The sequence below is a fragment of the Pollachius pollachius genome (assembly GCF_949987615.1).
Source record: "Pollachius pollachius genome assembly, chromosome: 16".
NCBI classification, from domain to species: Eukaryota; Metazoa; Chordata; class Actinopteri; order Gadiformes; family Gadidae; genus Pollachius; species Pollachius pollachius.
The window spans coordinates 14,937,057-14,954,556 of NC_136949.1; the positions used below are offsets into that span (position 1 = coordinate 14,937,057).

General features: G+C 47.3%; 2 protein-coding genes across 9 annotated transcripts in view; both read right to left on the bottom strand.

Moving 5' to 3' along the window:
• dnmt3aa (DNA (cytosine-5-)-methyltransferase 3 alpha a) overlaps positions 1-9,180 on the bottom strand; it is a 38,093-nt gene extending 28,913 nt beyond the window's left edge. For all 3 annotated transcript variants that reach the window (XM_079753776.1, XM_079753777.1, XM_079753775.1), the window contains exons 1-3: positions 9,079-9,180; positions 6,999-7,077; positions 3,490-3,594 (exon numbers count right to left, since the gene is read on the bottom strand). In XM_079753776.1, coding sequence (XP_079609902.1) covers positions 3,490-3,594; positions 6,999-7,067 — 174 coding nt within the window. In that variant the 5' untranslated portion in view covers positions 7,068-7,077; positions 9,079-9,180. The remainder of the gene's footprint in view (positions 1-3,489; positions 3,595-6,998; positions 7,078-9,078) is intronic.
• Positions 9,181-11,525: 2,345 nt separating this feature from the next.
• Positions 11,526-17,500, bottom strand: part of dtnba (dystrobrevin, beta a) — a 27,531-nt gene continuing 21,556 nt past the window's right edge. For 3 of the 6 annotated variants that reach the window (XR_013812539.1, XR_013812540.1, XR_013812541.1), the window contains 6 exons: positions 17,137-17,293; positions 15,022-15,079; positions 14,489-14,578; positions 14,090-14,137; positions 13,487-13,517; positions 11,526-13,197 (listed from right to left, as the gene is read on the bottom strand). Coding sequence is in view for 2 of the 6 variants with exons in the window: in XM_079753865.1 (XP_079609991.1) it covers positions 13,513-13,520; positions 14,090-14,137; positions 14,489-14,578; positions 17,137-17,293 (303 nt within the window). In the remaining 4 variants the exon portion in view is untranslated. Of the gene's footprint in view, positions 13,198-13,486; positions 13,521-14,089; positions 14,138-14,488; positions 14,579-15,021; positions 15,080-17,136; positions 17,294-17,500 lie in introns of all 6 variants that reach the window. The other 3 variants (XR_013812542.1, XM_079753866.1, XM_079753865.1) reach the window with 3 other exon arrangements.

The window sequence follows — 17,500 nt, forward strand, 5'->3', positions numbered from 1 at the left end:
AACACACCATAGTTCAAGCATAAACTTAAACACTCATACACCCACAGAGACAGACACACACACACACACACACACACACACACAATCAAGCCCCGTCATGATGAAAAGGAGGTTTGTAATGATGTTAATGCATATTGGCTCATTAAAAGGGGGGACCTAAAACAGAAACAAGTGCTGAGCGATGCTAGTCATTTACAACATTAGCCTATGGGCCGTCCCATGCAGAGAGGGCTAACCTTGATCTACATTAAACGCCCCGGCCCATGTGCTCAGGATGTACTTCGCTGGGCACTTCAACTCAGTTTGGTCCAGGCTTCTGCTTTGATTCACACAGCCTCCTGCTAGTGTTGCGAACTCTAGGACAGCACACACATTAGCTTTTAGCGCACACTTTTTAATTGATGCTAAACGCTTCCCAGGCAGGAGCTGGGATTTATAGTACGTGTTGCCAACAGGTTTTACAGCGGCACCGCTAAGGAGTTGCGGCGGCGTGAGCGGAGCACACGCTAGCGCTAGCTAGCACTAATGAGCTCGCTGCGGCCATAATGAGCAGGTGAAAGAAAATCATTGTAGAAAGGGCAGAGAACACATAATAACCGGTTGAAAAGAGCCGCAGGGCCTGATTTCCCTGTGCCAGGACACACTGATACAAACTGAGCGCACACCCACCCACACAGACAGACACACAAACAAACATATTCCACATATATGAACATCTGTGCCAAAATAAAGGCAGCTTGGTGTGCACCTTTGTGTCTAGCAGAGAAGACAGCAAAGTGAAAGCAATTGATATCACAAACGTGAGTAAAGGGCATGAAATGAGATGAAAGGGTGGAAAGTGGGTCGCTCGGTGAGAACACATTCACCGTCTCTTCCGTTCACATGACATGTTCGTCTGAACCTGTGAACCACCACTTCTTCTCTGTGCCGGTGTCTCCCCGATGACCACTTCCTGTTTGCCACTACACAATATTCAGCCTCCACAGCTGGTACTGTTGCAGCTCGCACTCACAAGTGGCTTTAAAAACACATTCAACCATTGAGTCGTTTTGTACGATTAAGTCACAAAACGCCCCTCTGCATTAATAGCATGGCGTAGGTGTTTAAATATAGAGAGGAGGGATGGCAGTGGAGAAATATGCTGTTACCAAAAGCTAACACTATGCTCTTTATGTCCGGATGGTCCCTAGAAACATTGGTAGCTTACGTTAGCATCAATTAGCCTCATTAACGACTGCAGACCCTTTATTTCCTCCATCTTGGTCCATCTTAGTTTCATTATTAGCAATTTATGACTGAGATTAACAAATAATGCAAATAAGTTTATTCATAGCCTCAAAGCAGCCTCGTGGAGTGGCCCCGGCAGGGAGACACAGGTGAATATTATGAATCTAACTAGGGGTTCTTACCATTTGGCAGAACGAAGGGAAAGTACAATGACATTAGCTGTGTTCGAAATCGTTCCCTATTCACTCACTCACTATTCGCTGAACATTATACGCTGAACATTTCTAAACGTCATTTGCGTCAGTTAATGCGCCGGGTATTTGTCTGACGCAGACAGATGCGCCCACATCATGTCAACAAACCGGCGCTCACGAGGAAAGCTGGAGGTTGTTTTGATGTTGAATGTCCAATTTCCTTGATCAAGGTTTTTTTAAAATAATTTTGAATGTATCATTTTCTATGTTAAATCCAAAATAAATTTTTGACATTTCTAAACGAAAGCCGGAGACTCCATCATTAAATCTATTCGTTTTCGCGGTTATTCAGCTTCTTCTTCACCTTCGGAAAAACACGACCGCATTGCATTGTGGTATACGCCAGTAACATGTACAAAACATCGTATGTAAACTGTAAATTTTGGGTATTTTAAGTGCACTATATAGTTCATGAAATTAACCACTGAGAATTCGAACAGCACTACAAAATGACGAGCACCCTATATAGTGCACTATAACCGTGATAGGGAACGATTTCGAACACAGCTATTGTCACTACATCTACACTACGACTCGACCCAGAATGAAGGAGACAATCTTTGTTCATGTTGAATTGTGTGTGTGTGTGTGTGGGGGGGGGGGGTTGTCGTTACACATCAGATTATCGGTATCTTTCTGGATTTGCCATAAGCATATAATCCACTGCGTATAGCTCCATGTGGTGAATCTGTGTTGCATTGACAGTTTCATCATAATTGTTTTAGACATTAACCAAAGCAAACACACATTCACGCACACACACATATGGATACCAGTATTCCACAGAGAGAGAGAGAGAGAGAGAGAGAGAGAGAGAGAAAAGCAAATGGGGTAAAAGGTAGGCTTGAAATACTTAAACTAAGCTAATCAATTTAGACATGAACCTCATTATTACTGATGGCTACGCTGATGCACAACGTGTGTGTAGGTGTGTGTGTGTGTGTGTGTGTGAATGTGTGTGTGCATGTGTGTGAGCCTGTGTGTGAGCCTGTGTGTGAGCCTGTGTGTGAGCCTGTGTGTGTGTGTGAGCCTGTGTGTGTGAGCCTGTGTGTATGTGTGTGTGTGTGTTTGTGTGTGTGTGTGAGCCTGTGTGTATGTGTGTGTGTGTGTGTGTGTGTGTGTGAGCCTGTGTGTATGTGCATACATTTGTAGCTTGTGGGGAAGGCAAATAAGAGGAGAGGACAGGCACAGAGGAGAGTGAAGTTACAACCCCCGCCCCCTCCCACCCTAAGCCCCCCCTCCTACACACACACACACACACACACACACACACACACACACACTCCTCTCTCTCCCGCTCCTAACTCTCTATCTGGCCTCTATAGTTACTGTGACATTCTGACAGCTCCACCCTGCGCCCTACACAATAGCCCTATTCCTGAACTCTGTGTGTGTGGGTGTGCGCGTGGGTGTGTGTGTATGTGCGCGTGCGTGCATGCGTGTGTGTGTGTGTGTTTGTGCGTGCGTGCAAGCGTGAGCCTGTAAAAGAGGTATGGTGAGAGAAAGCAGCAGGCACGGACCTTGAGTATCATGCTACTTCTTTCTTCGCACAAAGTGAGCTGATTTCCTGCTGGCACTTGCTTGAGAGTATTACTGTCACCGCTAATGTTGCTAGCAACAAAGCGCCCTGCTATTGTCGCCGCAAATACTCATAGCCTTGCAACTGTTAATGACCCCAGTCTGTATTTATAGCGCCAACCTAAGTTGTACTGCCGTCATTGTTCGTTCACCATGACTGCACCCCATCACACACGTGGGTCTGCCCGCACCTCTGTCTATTTGTGTGTCTGTTCCCAAATGGCTTTGTGTTTTGTTTCCCCCGGTAGGCTTTTAACGCTGTGTTTTTATGTGCTCTTAACACCCTGTCTTTGCTTCTGGGAGATGGCGACCTTTAGTCCACTACAGCATATGAGCAGCGTGTTTGTGTATGAATAACCGATTGGATCAATCCGAGTGTGTATTGTGTGGTGTAGGTGAACCACTGCTTCCCACGACGAGAGCTACTCACAGGAAGTTGCTTGCGTTTCCTCCCGGGCCGGCCCACTCTGTGAGGGGGTGTGGGGCTGGCCAGCGTGCCCCCCTCCGGACTGGCTTGGTTCAGTCCGCCTTCACTCTGATGTGTGGAAGAACAAGCAACATGAAGTCACACAATAATGTCGACTATTTTTACGTAAATACGTTCAGTCAGACTAAAAGACAATCGATTAATGTTGCAAAATTGAGGTGTGGGAACATTTGTAACCTAATACGGCCTTAAGTATGTATATAGATTGGAAATGCAGTCTTTTTTCTGAACAGAAAGCTTTATGTGCTGAATTTGAACAAACTGCGGTGGTGTATTGTGGCATGGCAACCACAATAAACGTTCCTTGATTGGTTTTGCTTTGAAGGAGAGTTATGAGACTCTTTCTGAGTGATACCCTCTCAGTTAGAGACCACAAGCTCATAGAATAAGACAAAGTTTGTCATTTTGCTCCAGTCAGCAGAATCCCTCATTACAATGAACACAACCCATGATGCCTTAAAGCGTGTGTATTATGGCAATGGGGATAAACACAAACCCCCATGCTGCCACATCGTCTCAGGGCTCTGTTTGATCTGCTGCAGCACCACAACAAGCCTCAGACTATGGATGCATCAAAGCTAATAAGCATCTTAATTGCTGTATTGCTAAACAGTCATTGCATGGCTTTTGGCCGCCACGATTCTGTAGCACAGACTGGAAACAGTTGTCCTTAAGTCATCAGATCCTCGTCTGCCATGTTTACAACTGCTCTTTGTCGGGCACTTGCCTCTGCTTGGATTCTCCCTCATTCTGTCCCTGATGACAATGCGAGGCAGTTGCTACGGTGCAGAAAACTGCTTAGCAACTGTCTCCAACTGGGGGTTGGGAGGTGGGGGGGATATCAATGCTGACTAAACAGTCCTGATGTCACTTCCCTCAGTGGAGGAACCTAGCAACCGGCTATCAGGACACGGGGGCGATGGCACTGCGCCTGGCATGCCGTCCATATGCCCGTGTTGTCACACAATCACACACAGACACACACACACACACACACACACACACTGCTGGTACACAAAGGACAGCTACTATGCAAAAAAATATAGTATAACAACAACCAGATGCAATACCACAATACATCCTAGCTCCCATGTCTAGCTTTCCTAAATGAAAAACACAACCCGGATCCCCCAACACATGCACATGTACACTATTTATACAAAGAAAACAGAACCAAATAGAGACGATCAGGAATATCTCCATATACCTCTGGTCTATTTCTGTCTCCTGGCGGGTTATTTTAGGCTACCGCAGTTGCTAGGCAACCGCACTGCAAACCAGGGTAGGCCGGCAAGGGGAACGATCCCAGCGGCTGCAGACAGTCTGTCCTCTTTCCTTTCTCCTTCATCGCTGCTCCCGGCTCTCCCTCTCTCTCCCGGTCTCTCCCAGTCTCTCCCAGTCTCTCCCTGTCTCTCCCGGTCTCTCCCTGTCTCTCTAGGTCTCTCCTGGTCTCCCCAGTCTCTTCAGGTCTCTCCCTGTCTCTCCCGGTCTCTCCTGGTTTCTCCCGGTCTCTCCCGGTCTCTCTTGGTCTCTCCCTTTCTCTACCTGTCTCTCCCTGTCTCTCCTGGTCTCTCCCGGTCTCCCCAGTCTCTCCAGGTCTCTCCCTGTCTCTCCCGGTCTCTCCTGGTTTCTCCCGGTCTCTCCCCGTCTCTTGTGGTCTCTCCCTTTCTCTGCCTGTCTCTCCCCGTCTCTCCTGGTCTCTCCCTGTCTCTCCCTGTCTCTCCCTCTCTCCTTCTCTGCTGTTCTCTCCCTGTCTCTCTCTGTCTCTTCCTGTCTCTCCTTCTCTGCCCAGCTGAGTTCTGTTGTTCATTAGCTTTTAGGGTGGTCGTTTTATTTTCTTAACAAAGCCAACATGGATACTGCCTTGCAAACGTGTGCCTTATAGTGCATAGAAATGAGGAAGGGGGGATGGGGGGGGGGGTTGTCTTTATAGTGTTGGTGGAACCACAAGTGAGGATGGCCATCCATCAGATGGGTGCTTTTTTAATGACGTCATTAAATAAACCATGGTGGATCCTGTTTCGTTGAATCTCCCAACCCCTTCACCCAATCCCATGATACACACGTACATGCACACGCTTACTTGATAATCGTTTTATGAATGAAGTCAGTCAGCAAGCAAGTTTGGAAGTTAGAAAGTACAACAAAGGCAACAGAGAAGAAGTCTGAGTGTGTCTGAGTGTGTGTGTGTGTGTGTGTGTGTGTCGGGGGGTGGGGGGGGGGGGGGGGGGGTTATGAAGTTAAACGGTATAAAGTTGTTGGCCAATAGCCAACAGTCTTGTTAGTATGTGTGCGTACATGTGCCTATGGACATGTGCATGTGTGTGCGCGTGTCTAAGCGCGTGTGACTGTGCAGTAGTGAAGTAGATACGTAGGTTGAGCAGCTTTTTATATAGTGCCACAACAGAATGGGTTTCAGGCTGCTGCCAGATTTACGAGGCCGGCCCCTGGGATCTCGGGGAGCATATGAAAGGAGCCATTTTTAACGCGCCGTGTGTGTGTGTGCGTTTGTGTGTGTGTGTGTGTGTGTGTGTGTGTGTGTGTGTGTGTGTGTGTGGACATGGGAATAAGTGTATCTGCGTGTTTAAAATGAATGGGTGTGTGTTTGAGTGTGTCTGTGTGTGTGTGTGTGTGTGTTTGCACATGCTCAAATACATATTGGTTCTCATGAGGAAAGAGTTACACACTAAAATGTGAGGGGCAGCGGACTTGCTGGAGGTGCAATGCAAAAAACACCTTATACTTCACACACACTATACTGTGAGTGAGTGAGTGTGTGTGTGTGTGTGTCTGTGTGTGTCTGTGTGTGTGTGTGTGTGTGTGTGTGAAACAGAAAGAAAAAGAGACATTATGTGTGTACGTGTGTGCGCGTGTCGTTTTCAGGCCTGGCCAACTAACAAGCCGAACTCACGTCTGTCCCTTAACTTTGATGTCTTGAGTCTGTCTTGTGACTCCTTCTTAACTGCCCCCTGCCCCCCCCCTCCCCCCTCTACTTCCCCAGTCCCTGTCGCTCTGAGTTTACACCGCTTAACAAATGGCTTTCATTTCACCTACTCTCTTTCTACACAGGGAAAGAGTTGCACTATTAATTGTGAGCACTGAAAGTAGTAACGTCATAACTGTAGCATCAGCAGAGCTTGTAGTAGTACAAGAGGTGCTTTGAGTAGCAGACATAGTTCCACTTAGTAGAGGCAGTAGTGGTTAGTAGCGGTGGTAAGGAACCTTTGATAACAGTAAGCGTGATAAGAAGCAGCAAGAAGCCAAATTCTGCACAGCAGTGGATGCTGCATGCAGCCAATCAGCATCAGCGACAGAGCACCACGCCAGTCTACGGGCCGCCTGTACGCACGGCAACGGCATGGAGCGGCCGAGAGGCCACAGGGAAAAGAACAGCAGCACGCAAAGGAGTCCTAGGGCATCTCTCTCTCTCTCTCTCTCTCTCTCTCTCTCACCAGGTCAGTGGAGCTGTGGTTCTCCGGCGTCTGCGTTGGCCCGTCGGCGGTCGGACTATTGGACGGCATGGCAGGAGGTCTGGGGGGGGGACATAAAGGAATCCAAATCAGTGACGGTTTGAAGGAGAGGGAAGGGGCAGAGAGACAAAAGGAGACAAAGAGGTACAGTAAAGCATGGACGAGGCCCGGACAGGCACCAGGTGTGGCTTCATTCAGCCACTGTCACTTTCCGCCTGTCAACAGCACTGCCTGGGGAGGGAGTACCAGAGAGCGAAGAAACAGGCACCCAGGTTAAGTTTGAAAACCCCACACACACAAACAGGCAGACACACACACAGATGCATGCCACTCGCACGGGCAAACACACCCATATGGACAGAAACACACACACACACACAAACACAGACACACACATATAGACACATGCATGCATGCACACTGGCAGGGGCACACACACATACACACACACGCACACAAACACACACATAATCAGACACACATGGACGCATGCACACAGACACACACACACAAAATCACAAACGATACCTACTGACATCTCTCTCTGGTCCACACGAAGACACACACACACACACACACACACACACACACACACACACACACACACACAGGTGCAAACCCAATCCAAAATATGTCGCAGGCGCCCTCAGGTTGAAACAGGTGTGAGACTTCACGCATGATGGATTGCACTTGTGGCCCACCACACCCACGCACACGGACACACATACACATGCAAGCACACACATATAGGCAACGACCCACAAACATGCTGACACGCACACGCACACAGAAACAGGTGACCTCAAAAGCATTGATTCTATAACATGACTATAACAACGCGTCCTGCTTGTGTTGTTACAGCAAGGTACCAAAAAACACGAAATAAAATACCAAAATCCAACGTCCGTCTAGTAACTTGCTACCTCTCTCTCTCCCTCCGTCTCTCTCTCGCTCTCTGCCTCCCTCCCTCCCTCTCTCTGTCTCTCTCTCTCCCCCCCTCCCTCCCTCCCTCTCTCTCTCTCTCTCTGTGTCTCTCTCTGTGTCTCTCTCTCTCGCTCTCTCTCGTTTCGCTGAGGATATGACACTGTGGCCTTACGTCACCTCCTACCGATGAGGAGCGGAGATGGATAACACAGGACTTTCAGAAGACGGTTCAAGGAAGGACAATATATACACAATATCCCCCAATTCCACCTAGGGCTCTCCTTTTACAGGCAAAGGTTTTTGTGTTTTCTATAATGCTTTATTGTAAATAAATAAAAACGTAGGGCAAGCACTCCCCCACGCAAATATAACACACATGGTAAGTCCGCCTGGTGTAACATTGTTGGAACGCACACAAGCCATCGGTTGTTTTAAATCATAGCGTCATTAGAGGCCCACGCATAGGCCTTTACCAGTGGGAGGAGGGATAAGTTGCGCAGAGGAAACGGTCGCGCGAAGCAATATGACATTTGATTTGAAAGACCTGCACGCGGCCTTACCGGATGGTCACATTCCGCGTATAAAAATCGGCGAGCGGAGAGCAGAGCAGGTGAAACAAGTCTCGCATGTGTGTGCGTGCGTGTGTGCAGGCGGACACGGTGAGGACAGATTACTGGGTCAGGTAAAAAAAAACAAAAAAACGCGAGTACGCGTTTAAGATCGAATGGACCCGTTAACCCCGGTAGGCGCGCGCGCTCGCCGTGGCGGCGGCGGTTCCGCGCGCTTGATGTGTCTGTGTCTGGGGGTAAAACGGTGCGCTCGGGTTTACCTGCGGGGGGTAAAGGATATGTGGCGGCACACAACTTGAATATTCACCGGTGTACAACCATCCACGTTGACCGTGGCTAGGTTCCGGTGGCCTTGACTTTCATTATATGGGCCTACTGTACAAAGAACTCCCCAAGTTCACTCGCCATGTCCGTGATTAAAGCGCTCCGTTTTCACGAGCACATCATCATTTTTTAAAACACAACCCGGCTCGGCTCTACGGAAACGCACAAGCAGTTAATTATGAGCGCGTAATGGCATAAACCGTGCCGTTATGCATTGTCGAGCCAAAAGAGGCGTTTATAGTTACCGTGATATCCGTCCCAGGCCCCGGACCCGACGATCGTCGCTCTCGCTCTTTCCCTCGCGCCCTACCGGGTCTCTCCGTTGCTCGCTCGCGCTCCCCGCCTGTTCCTCTCCAGCCGGCCTGCTAACACGAGCCGCAGAGGCCGCCACACCGGGAGAAAGTTTCCGCAGGGTCCTAGAGCCCGCTTTTTTCTCTCGGTATATGTGTATTTGGCACACGTGTGACTGTGCGCCTACAATGCTCCACCCTTATTTTACATATAAGGCCATGACCACCATATCCCCTGAACGATTAACCTGAAGGCTCATTTGTTTGTAGACACAATGCAACAAGACGCATATTATTGAATAGGGCTGATCTCTGACCTTGTTACTCTGGCGTTTGGAGGCCTGTGTCAATAGTTTAGTTTATTGGAAGGCTCATAAGTCTCAATACATTTGTGTTTAATTAAGGAATAATTTATACACAACACAAACATGGCAGCATATAGGGAGTATTGGATTTTTGGTACCCGGAAGTAAAATGTTTAATTCTGACATGAGTTTGGGTCTCATCATAATAACGGCTGCAGACACCATTCAAGGTTGTCTATGAAGCTGTCAAATTGCTCATCAATGTGGTGTAGCAGTTTGGGATGAGGTTTGACTCACGCAACCAATGAAAAAAAGATGAAAGTGTCTATGCTAGCCCACCATTGCTGGCCATCGCCCCCTGAGGGGGACTCCCAGTTAAACGTTAAACCTTCCGAAATCTCCTCGATTGCGTGCTTGAACAAATCTCAGCTCTGAGGTAAGGGATCAAATTCCTTCTAGTCAATCAATAACCAATTTATATAGCTTTCTTTTTTCACTAATTTCCATCTCATTTGTCAATGTTGAGTCAGAGAATGAAATGTACAACATGAGCAATTATACAGTGTGGAATTATATTTATTGATCAAAGACACTGCAATCCTCATTTCAGGTACTACACACCAAACATGGAAGCTCTTTGTCCGCACATGTCTCTCTCTCTCTCTCTCTCTCTCTCTCTCTCTCTCTCTCTCTCTCTCTCTCTCTCTCTCTCTCTCTCTCTCTCTCACACACACACACACACACCAACACCCACACATGCACTTAAAGACAGTAGGAAATGAGGGATGCCTTTAGAGGGATGGACACACCCCTCTAAAGGCAGTGAGGTCGAACAGACACTCTCAGTTACCCTAAATACCTGTCACTGGTTCATCAATTTAGTAATTTAGGGTTAGGGTTAGAGTGAAAACAGGATGATCCTGGTTTCTGCCTCCAGGCGAGGGAACATGAAGAATCCGCTTGGCCTAGGTTCGTAGAAGAGCATGAAGACACAATAGGTAGACTTGCTCTACAGTTCTACTGCTGCTCAGATGACTCACTTGTGCGGTTGTCAAGTGAAGAACTTCATAAAAAACAGGTCAGGACAAGTAGAGTCCTCTAACCTCAATTGGTAACAAAAATGGGTAAAAAAGGTCTGAAAATCCCCTGTTCTCAAGCCATGTCTGTTCGCTGATAATGAGTGAGAATAAATGGGGAAGTTATGTCTAATAGATACTATAAATAAACGTTCATGCTTTCATACCCCCATACACAACGTTTCTCGAGAATTGAAGGGAGGTATGCGGCAATTTCAAAAACGTAATGAGTGTCTCCCAGAGCGAAGAAAAGCTGCCTGTCAAGAACAGAAATAAAAGCACGTCCAATGGGTTTGAAGAGGACATGCATGTCATCACTCTACTCCCCCCATAGGACAGGGATGGAAAAGCTCTGCGCATGAATGCCGGCAATGCTGGCAGGTTCCTGCAGGAGGTAAGATTGACTGAAACTCTGCTGGCTTATCCTGCCCTCGTCCACCCCCCCAAGGGTCCCAAACAGGCAGCATGGAGAGGGGGGAGTGTGTCTGGGGGCCCCAAAGCTGAGGTCTGTCCTCTCGTTGACACCGCCGACGTATGGGTGGATATCTATGGTGTTGTGACCCCAGAAGGTCAGGTGCCACTTCACCTGAGCTGAGGCTATTGTACTGAGAAGAGATCGTCTCCACTAGAGCATTCTGCCTCCAGCAGTCCATGTTCCCTCCAAAGAATAACAATGGATAGCGGAACGTGTTTACACGAGTTAGTCAGAAAGAAGAACTTCATGCTAAAGAATATCATAATATATCTATAAAGAATATTCTCATCTCATAAATATACAAATTCAACATTTGATAATTTCTGAGATTATTGATAAAATATTAATCGCCTTTCCCATTTAAAACACCCCCAACGATTTGACTCAGCCTTGACTAAAACCTGTGTTATAGCCTTGTAATGAGTTTGATTTGAGCTTTAAATAATTAACAAATGTTGGAGAATTTATGGCTCTTTCTGAAGGCCCTGATTAACATAAAGTAGACGGATGAACAGTAACAAGGGTTGGTGTGAAATAATATTTATTTATAGAAGAAACAGCGATCCACACTTCAAATGACAATGTGCCTAACATGGGAGACCTGCAGGGCCTTTAGGTCAGGTTGGTTCTTTCACATGCACACACACACACACACACCGAAGTACTCATAAAATCATTAACTCAGTCATTTGTTCACTGATTATTTCCGTACCGGTTTATTCATTCAGTCGGTTATTTGGTGTAAAATAGACAACACCTCAAGGAGAATCCTGGCTTCTGCCGTCCAGGCGAGCCGAACGCATTATAGCCTTTGTCTGGGGAGCAGTTGGTTGAAGAGCAATCCAATAATTGATTGTTGGGATGTTTAGAAGACACTCACTCATGCAGTTGTCGTGGTGAGAAGTACAGATCAACTCAACAGACTCAACGGAGGAGCATGGTGGGTATGCGCATGCTGTCTCGCCATGAGGAGGCCTATATTACAACCAGGTGTGAGATAAAATAGGGATTGAGGGTCCACTCAGATGTCTGACCAATCACCCCCACCCACTGGGGGGGTCATCCACAGATGGTGGGTCCACATAATGACCAACCTCACGCTTGCTTGTAAAACGGGCCTTTCAAGCTATTATTTCAAAGTATATACAAAAAGAATCCATCATCCAGTGCTGCCTCTGATCTGGGATCCAGCCACCCAACTGTGTTACAGCATAACTTCTGGGGGGAGACGGCACAGAGATATTGTACAGAAGAAAACCTTTCCATTTTAAAAGGTGCATTTCCCCTGTCTATAGCAACATGATTGGTTGAAACAGATTGAGGTTAAACAAAGCCTTGTTTACACAGATTTGACCTCATCTCCCATCAGACTTTAGATTTTAGGCTAATCTTAAATCTGATTAGTGAGATTGCCTAAGAAAGCTGGGCCGCGTTCTGTTCTGTTAGTACCGGGGTTACCTCTAATTGGTAGTCCTATGAAACAATGTGGCCACCAGAACCAGTGGTAGCAGTCTCATCCATACAATAGTCTACGCGGGCACACACAGACACACACAGACACACACACACACACACACACATGCACACATGCACATACAAAACAGGCAAAAATCACCGGCTCCACAATAACACACAAGTGTCCAAAGTCAAAATCAAACTCATAATCAAAAGCAAGGCAATAAATACTGAGCACACAGTGCCGATTACAGAAAACATTTTAAAACTCTGATAGCCATTTCTCCATGAACCCATTTCCTTCTGTCCTTGGAGTCCCTCTTTCCAACACCATCACAACATCTCTCGACATTTTCTGTACACGTCAATTTTTTCAAATGTCAGAGCAAACCTCTCTTAATGTGTCCGTCCTCTCTCCCTCTCACTTACACAAGCCACCGACAGCTTCTAAACACAAAGCGCATGACTACAGCACCAACCAGCAGGATTTAGGAATCCTCAAATAAGCTGTGTTCGATCAAATCAAGATCCAAAAGCCAAACTAAAACCACAAAAAACAGTGATGAGACACAACGCAATCACAGTTACACATCAGTAGGTGGGAGCTTAATTGGGAAGGAAGGGGCGGGGAGTCATTCGGTGTCCAGCATCATGATTTGTTGATTGGCAGTGGAGCACTAATGCCATTGGCTGCCGATGATGTATATATAAATATACGTTTCTTCTTTGGCTGTGGGTGAACCTTACAGTAGAGTGACTTGGCCTGTTGAAAGAGAGAAAACTCTGTTATCCCACCAGCAAATTCAATTCAACCCAGGAATTGAGTCAATTAATAGATGAAAACATTCTCTAATTGATGCATAAAGCTAACTGTAGAATTTGCCTTCATATTATTAACATTATTATCCAAAGGATTCGCTCTAACCTACTAAATACTAGCATCAAACATGCACACGTAAACAAAGGGACACACACAACGCCCTTATAATACATGGATAAATAAATTGTAGACTGACCAGCATTAATGGTTCTAAGTGTAATAAATGACTTACAGCATACTTTGCTTCCGGTGTTCACCTTAATCTGCTAGACATAATGGAGAGAGAGAGAGAGAGAGAGAGAGAGAGAGAGAGAGAGAGAGAGAGAGAGAGAGAGAGAGAGGGAGAGAGAGAGAGAGGGAGAGAGAGAGAGTTCAAAGACAGAGAGAGAGGGAGAGAGACAGAAAAAATAGGAAAGGAGCAATTGTGGAAAGCAAATGGGGTAAAGAGGCAGCAGCATCAGCAGCAGCCAAAGAACAATTAGCCATCAGGCGGTAACCAAGTATATGATTAATTGCCACTTCATGGAAATCGAATGACGCCAGCTTCCTTCACTTCCTGCCGGTGAAGGCCTGGTAAGAAGGACTTTAAGCGAAGACCCCTCCCACATCCCGAGCCACAAACAGATTCAACATGGCTAACGAAACCTAGACTAACATCAGCATCAATCCGGATTACTGTTATACAGCGGCTAAATACAAGTTATCTCAAAAATAAATATATAGGTACAGTAAGTGATTAACGCACCCACACAAACACATGCACACACACACGTGCACCCACGCACGCACGCAGGCACACACGCATGCAAACCCACCCACCCACACAGACACACACCTCTATCCTTTCCGTTCAGCAGTCTCTCCTCTTCCTCCCGACCTTCATCTAGTCAGTGAAATATCAAAATACAGAGATATCAAAATACAAAATATGCACTTAAATGTAATGTAGAAGTCTATTTATTTTGTTGTCCTTTTTGTAATTTTGTTGCCTGTGTGTGTGTGTTATATTGAGTGTTTGTGTCTGTGTGTGTGTGTGTGTTTATGTGTGTGTGTGTGCGTGTAAATGTATGTGCGTGTGTGTGTGTGTGTGTGTCTGTATATGTGTGTGTCTGTTTGTGTGTGTGTATGTGTGTGTTTGTGTGTGAGTGTATATGTGTGTGTGTGTGTACATGTGTATATGTGTGTGTGTGTGTCTGTATATGTGTGTGTGTGTGTGTGTGGTGCGTGTGCGTACCAGAGTGCAGCTCCTTCACCAGGGAGGATACGGTGGTTGTGATGGAGTCGGCTGCCACTAGGAGATCGTTCCTCAGGTTGCGTCTGGGTCCTGAAACGAGCAAAACGTAATCAGGACAACGGGGAACACCAGAAGAGCAACACATGGGGGGGAGAATGACTCATACATCATCCACCTGCCACAAGTCCTGTCTAGACTGTATCAGACTCAGTCTTTCTCCTGTGCTCGTCCTAAATGGTAAAAGGAATGCATTTATATAACGCCTTTATCCAAAGCGCTTTACAATATTCACCCATTCATCCCCACATTCACACACCAACGGCGGAGTCAACCATGCACGGCGACAGCCAGCTCGTTGGGAGCAGTTAGGGTTAGGTGCCTTGCTCAGGGACACCTTGACAATCAGCTAGGAGGAGCCGGGGATCGAACTAGCGGTTACCAGCCAACCCACTCTCCCTCCTGAGCTACTGCCTTCTTATAGTCCTCACTAACTCGCCCATCCATCCACCCATCCATCCATGCAGGGTCTTTACCAGCTCCTTCCTGGCCAGGGTTGCGTGGGGCTGGAGCCTATCCCAGCGTACTGTGGGCCTGAGTCAAGGAGACACAATGAATAGGCAGCCCCGCACATTGCAGTGTCACTTGAGTCATTCATCAAGACATGCAGTTCACACGTGTGGTGTGGGAGCCAGCAGGCTGACTGTTATAGCAGAGCATGGGAGGGGGGGTGGGGGGGGGCTCGGCAGAGCCTGGGCTCTGAAAGGGGCGGGGTTATACCGTGTTTCCTCTTTGGTTTTTATGGAGATTTATACTGAAGGGAATCATTAGCGCAAGTGGATGAGCCTTCAGAAGGGGAGTTTAATTAGTGTGCATCTACAGGGGCCAGTCTACACGGTGTGGATTTGAAGCCTTTACAGACATTTGTTTGTGTTAACCAATGGCCTGCTTAAGCATCCTCCCCTGTAGCCACATGATTGGCCGAAACAAATAGGCAGCGAAATAAGTGAAACGCCTGGTTGGCCCAGATTTGAGCTGTTCTGCTGTCAGACTTCACTAGTGTTCACTCTCTCACCGTCGTCATACTTCACAGACTCAACACACGGTGACACTCTTTTCTGGATGTATTGTCAGACATGAGCTGAATAATACATACTGGTGTCTTAATTATATATTCTGGAATAATACATTGGCTCGTGTCTCACGGTTTGGTGGTGCAAAATATGTTTTGTATATCGCACTTGTGTCATTCAGAATAAGCGACTCAAAGAAGAGCTTGCTTCGGTTGGAAAGCTGCAGGAATGTCACATAAAATATGAAACTATACTTTGGTGCGGAAGTATGCCCTCTACTCTATGTATGACTTTGTGTGTTTCGGTATCTGTATATTTAATTTTCATTGATTCAGAGTGTAGTTAGCATCTGGTAGCTAGTTATCTGTCCACATGGTGTCCACATTAGAACTCTCACATCGTATTGTACTCTGCAATATCGGATTATATAGGACGATGTGAGCACAATCCAATCAGGGAATGTTTATTGGCAGGTAATGCACTCATCACATCTGTACTGAAATAACAAGTAGGCTATCAGTGCTTCTGGCTTCCAGAGAGAATTGGATGATATAAGAAGATGCGTGGGAACAAGAGCAGACTGTATGATATATTTTCTATGTCCAATTCTGTGCATGATTCTGCACATTTCCATGTGCTTTTCCTCGTGTTCTAGCACGACCAGGATCTCCTTGAGACGCTGTCTGGAGAGAAGAAGAGCCTGCCTCTGAGATCGGGGGATATTTAAGGAACAGAGAGCAGGGATTTGGCCGGTGAGCAAGAAAAACAATTGATTGATGCCGCGCTGCCCTGGAAGGAGGACAGCAGCTCTCTGAAAAGAGGCACGCTAGACTCGCAGAGATGCGGTCTGGCAGAAAAGAGAGGAGATCGATGACATCCTTTTTATCGAGATCGATGACCCATCTCGCCGAGACGAAATAAACTCCTCCAGATATAAAATGAAAGCATTAGCGGGCCGAAGAAGGGAGAGCAGGACACACAGGAAGACTGGGAGCTGGCTCTGCAATTCTTTGAGGAAGACCGACTTAAAGCGTAAGAGGGTGAGAATGGAAATGGAGAGCATCCGGACTATGCCCAACCACAGAGAAAGGCACAGGTGTCAGTAACACGAGGATAGGTAACGTTTGAAAGATCAAGGCTGCAGCTGGCCCCTTTATCCTAGTCTCTGTTTGGCCAATGCTGTGGTGAGAAGGGGCATGTTCACACAGGCTAATAGAAAATAACCTAAGGATTTCCTCAACCAATGAATTGGATGAAAGTGCCAACCACGACCCCACTCAACACCAGCAACATGGCGTAAAATCTCACAACAGGCATGAAACTGAGGAGCATTATGGACATCCAGGGACGAGTATGGAAAACCGCTACTGTTCCACCTCCAACGTCTAGAGAAACCCCCAGTGGAGCGTCCGCTACTCTGACCAGGCAAGCCTGTCGGGTCTGAACCCCCGCGGTACAACGCGTGTGCGGTGGAGATGTGCAGTGAGAGCATCAACAGGCATGTCAAAGCCCCCCGCTGTTAAAGCAAAGGAGGGCTGTGTTTGAGTCACACGGTGCTTCCCCGCTCGCTGCTCTCACCGTGGGCGAAGGCGTCGCGCACATCCCCCCCCACGCCGGCGAGGGAGTCCTGAGGGGCGTGGTGGGGGTGCGTCAGGGGAGGGGAGGGGCCCGGCGAGCGGGTGGCCACTGGGATCGGCCGAGCGGGAGAGGGCTGGGAGGAGCCAGCAGCCTGTGCCTGGAGGAGAAGGAGAAACAGATGTATTAGCAGGCTAGCAGTGACTTTAGTTTCCTCTGCTGTAAGAGACTCGGCCTGTAGTGAGAGCAGCAGGCTTTTCCTATGTCATATTTGAGCTTGTGAACTTGTGGGAACAAAAGGTTGAACAATGTGCTTGCATCTTCTATAGATATGTAACAGAAGGGGGGCAGTGTGGGCGAGGGAGGT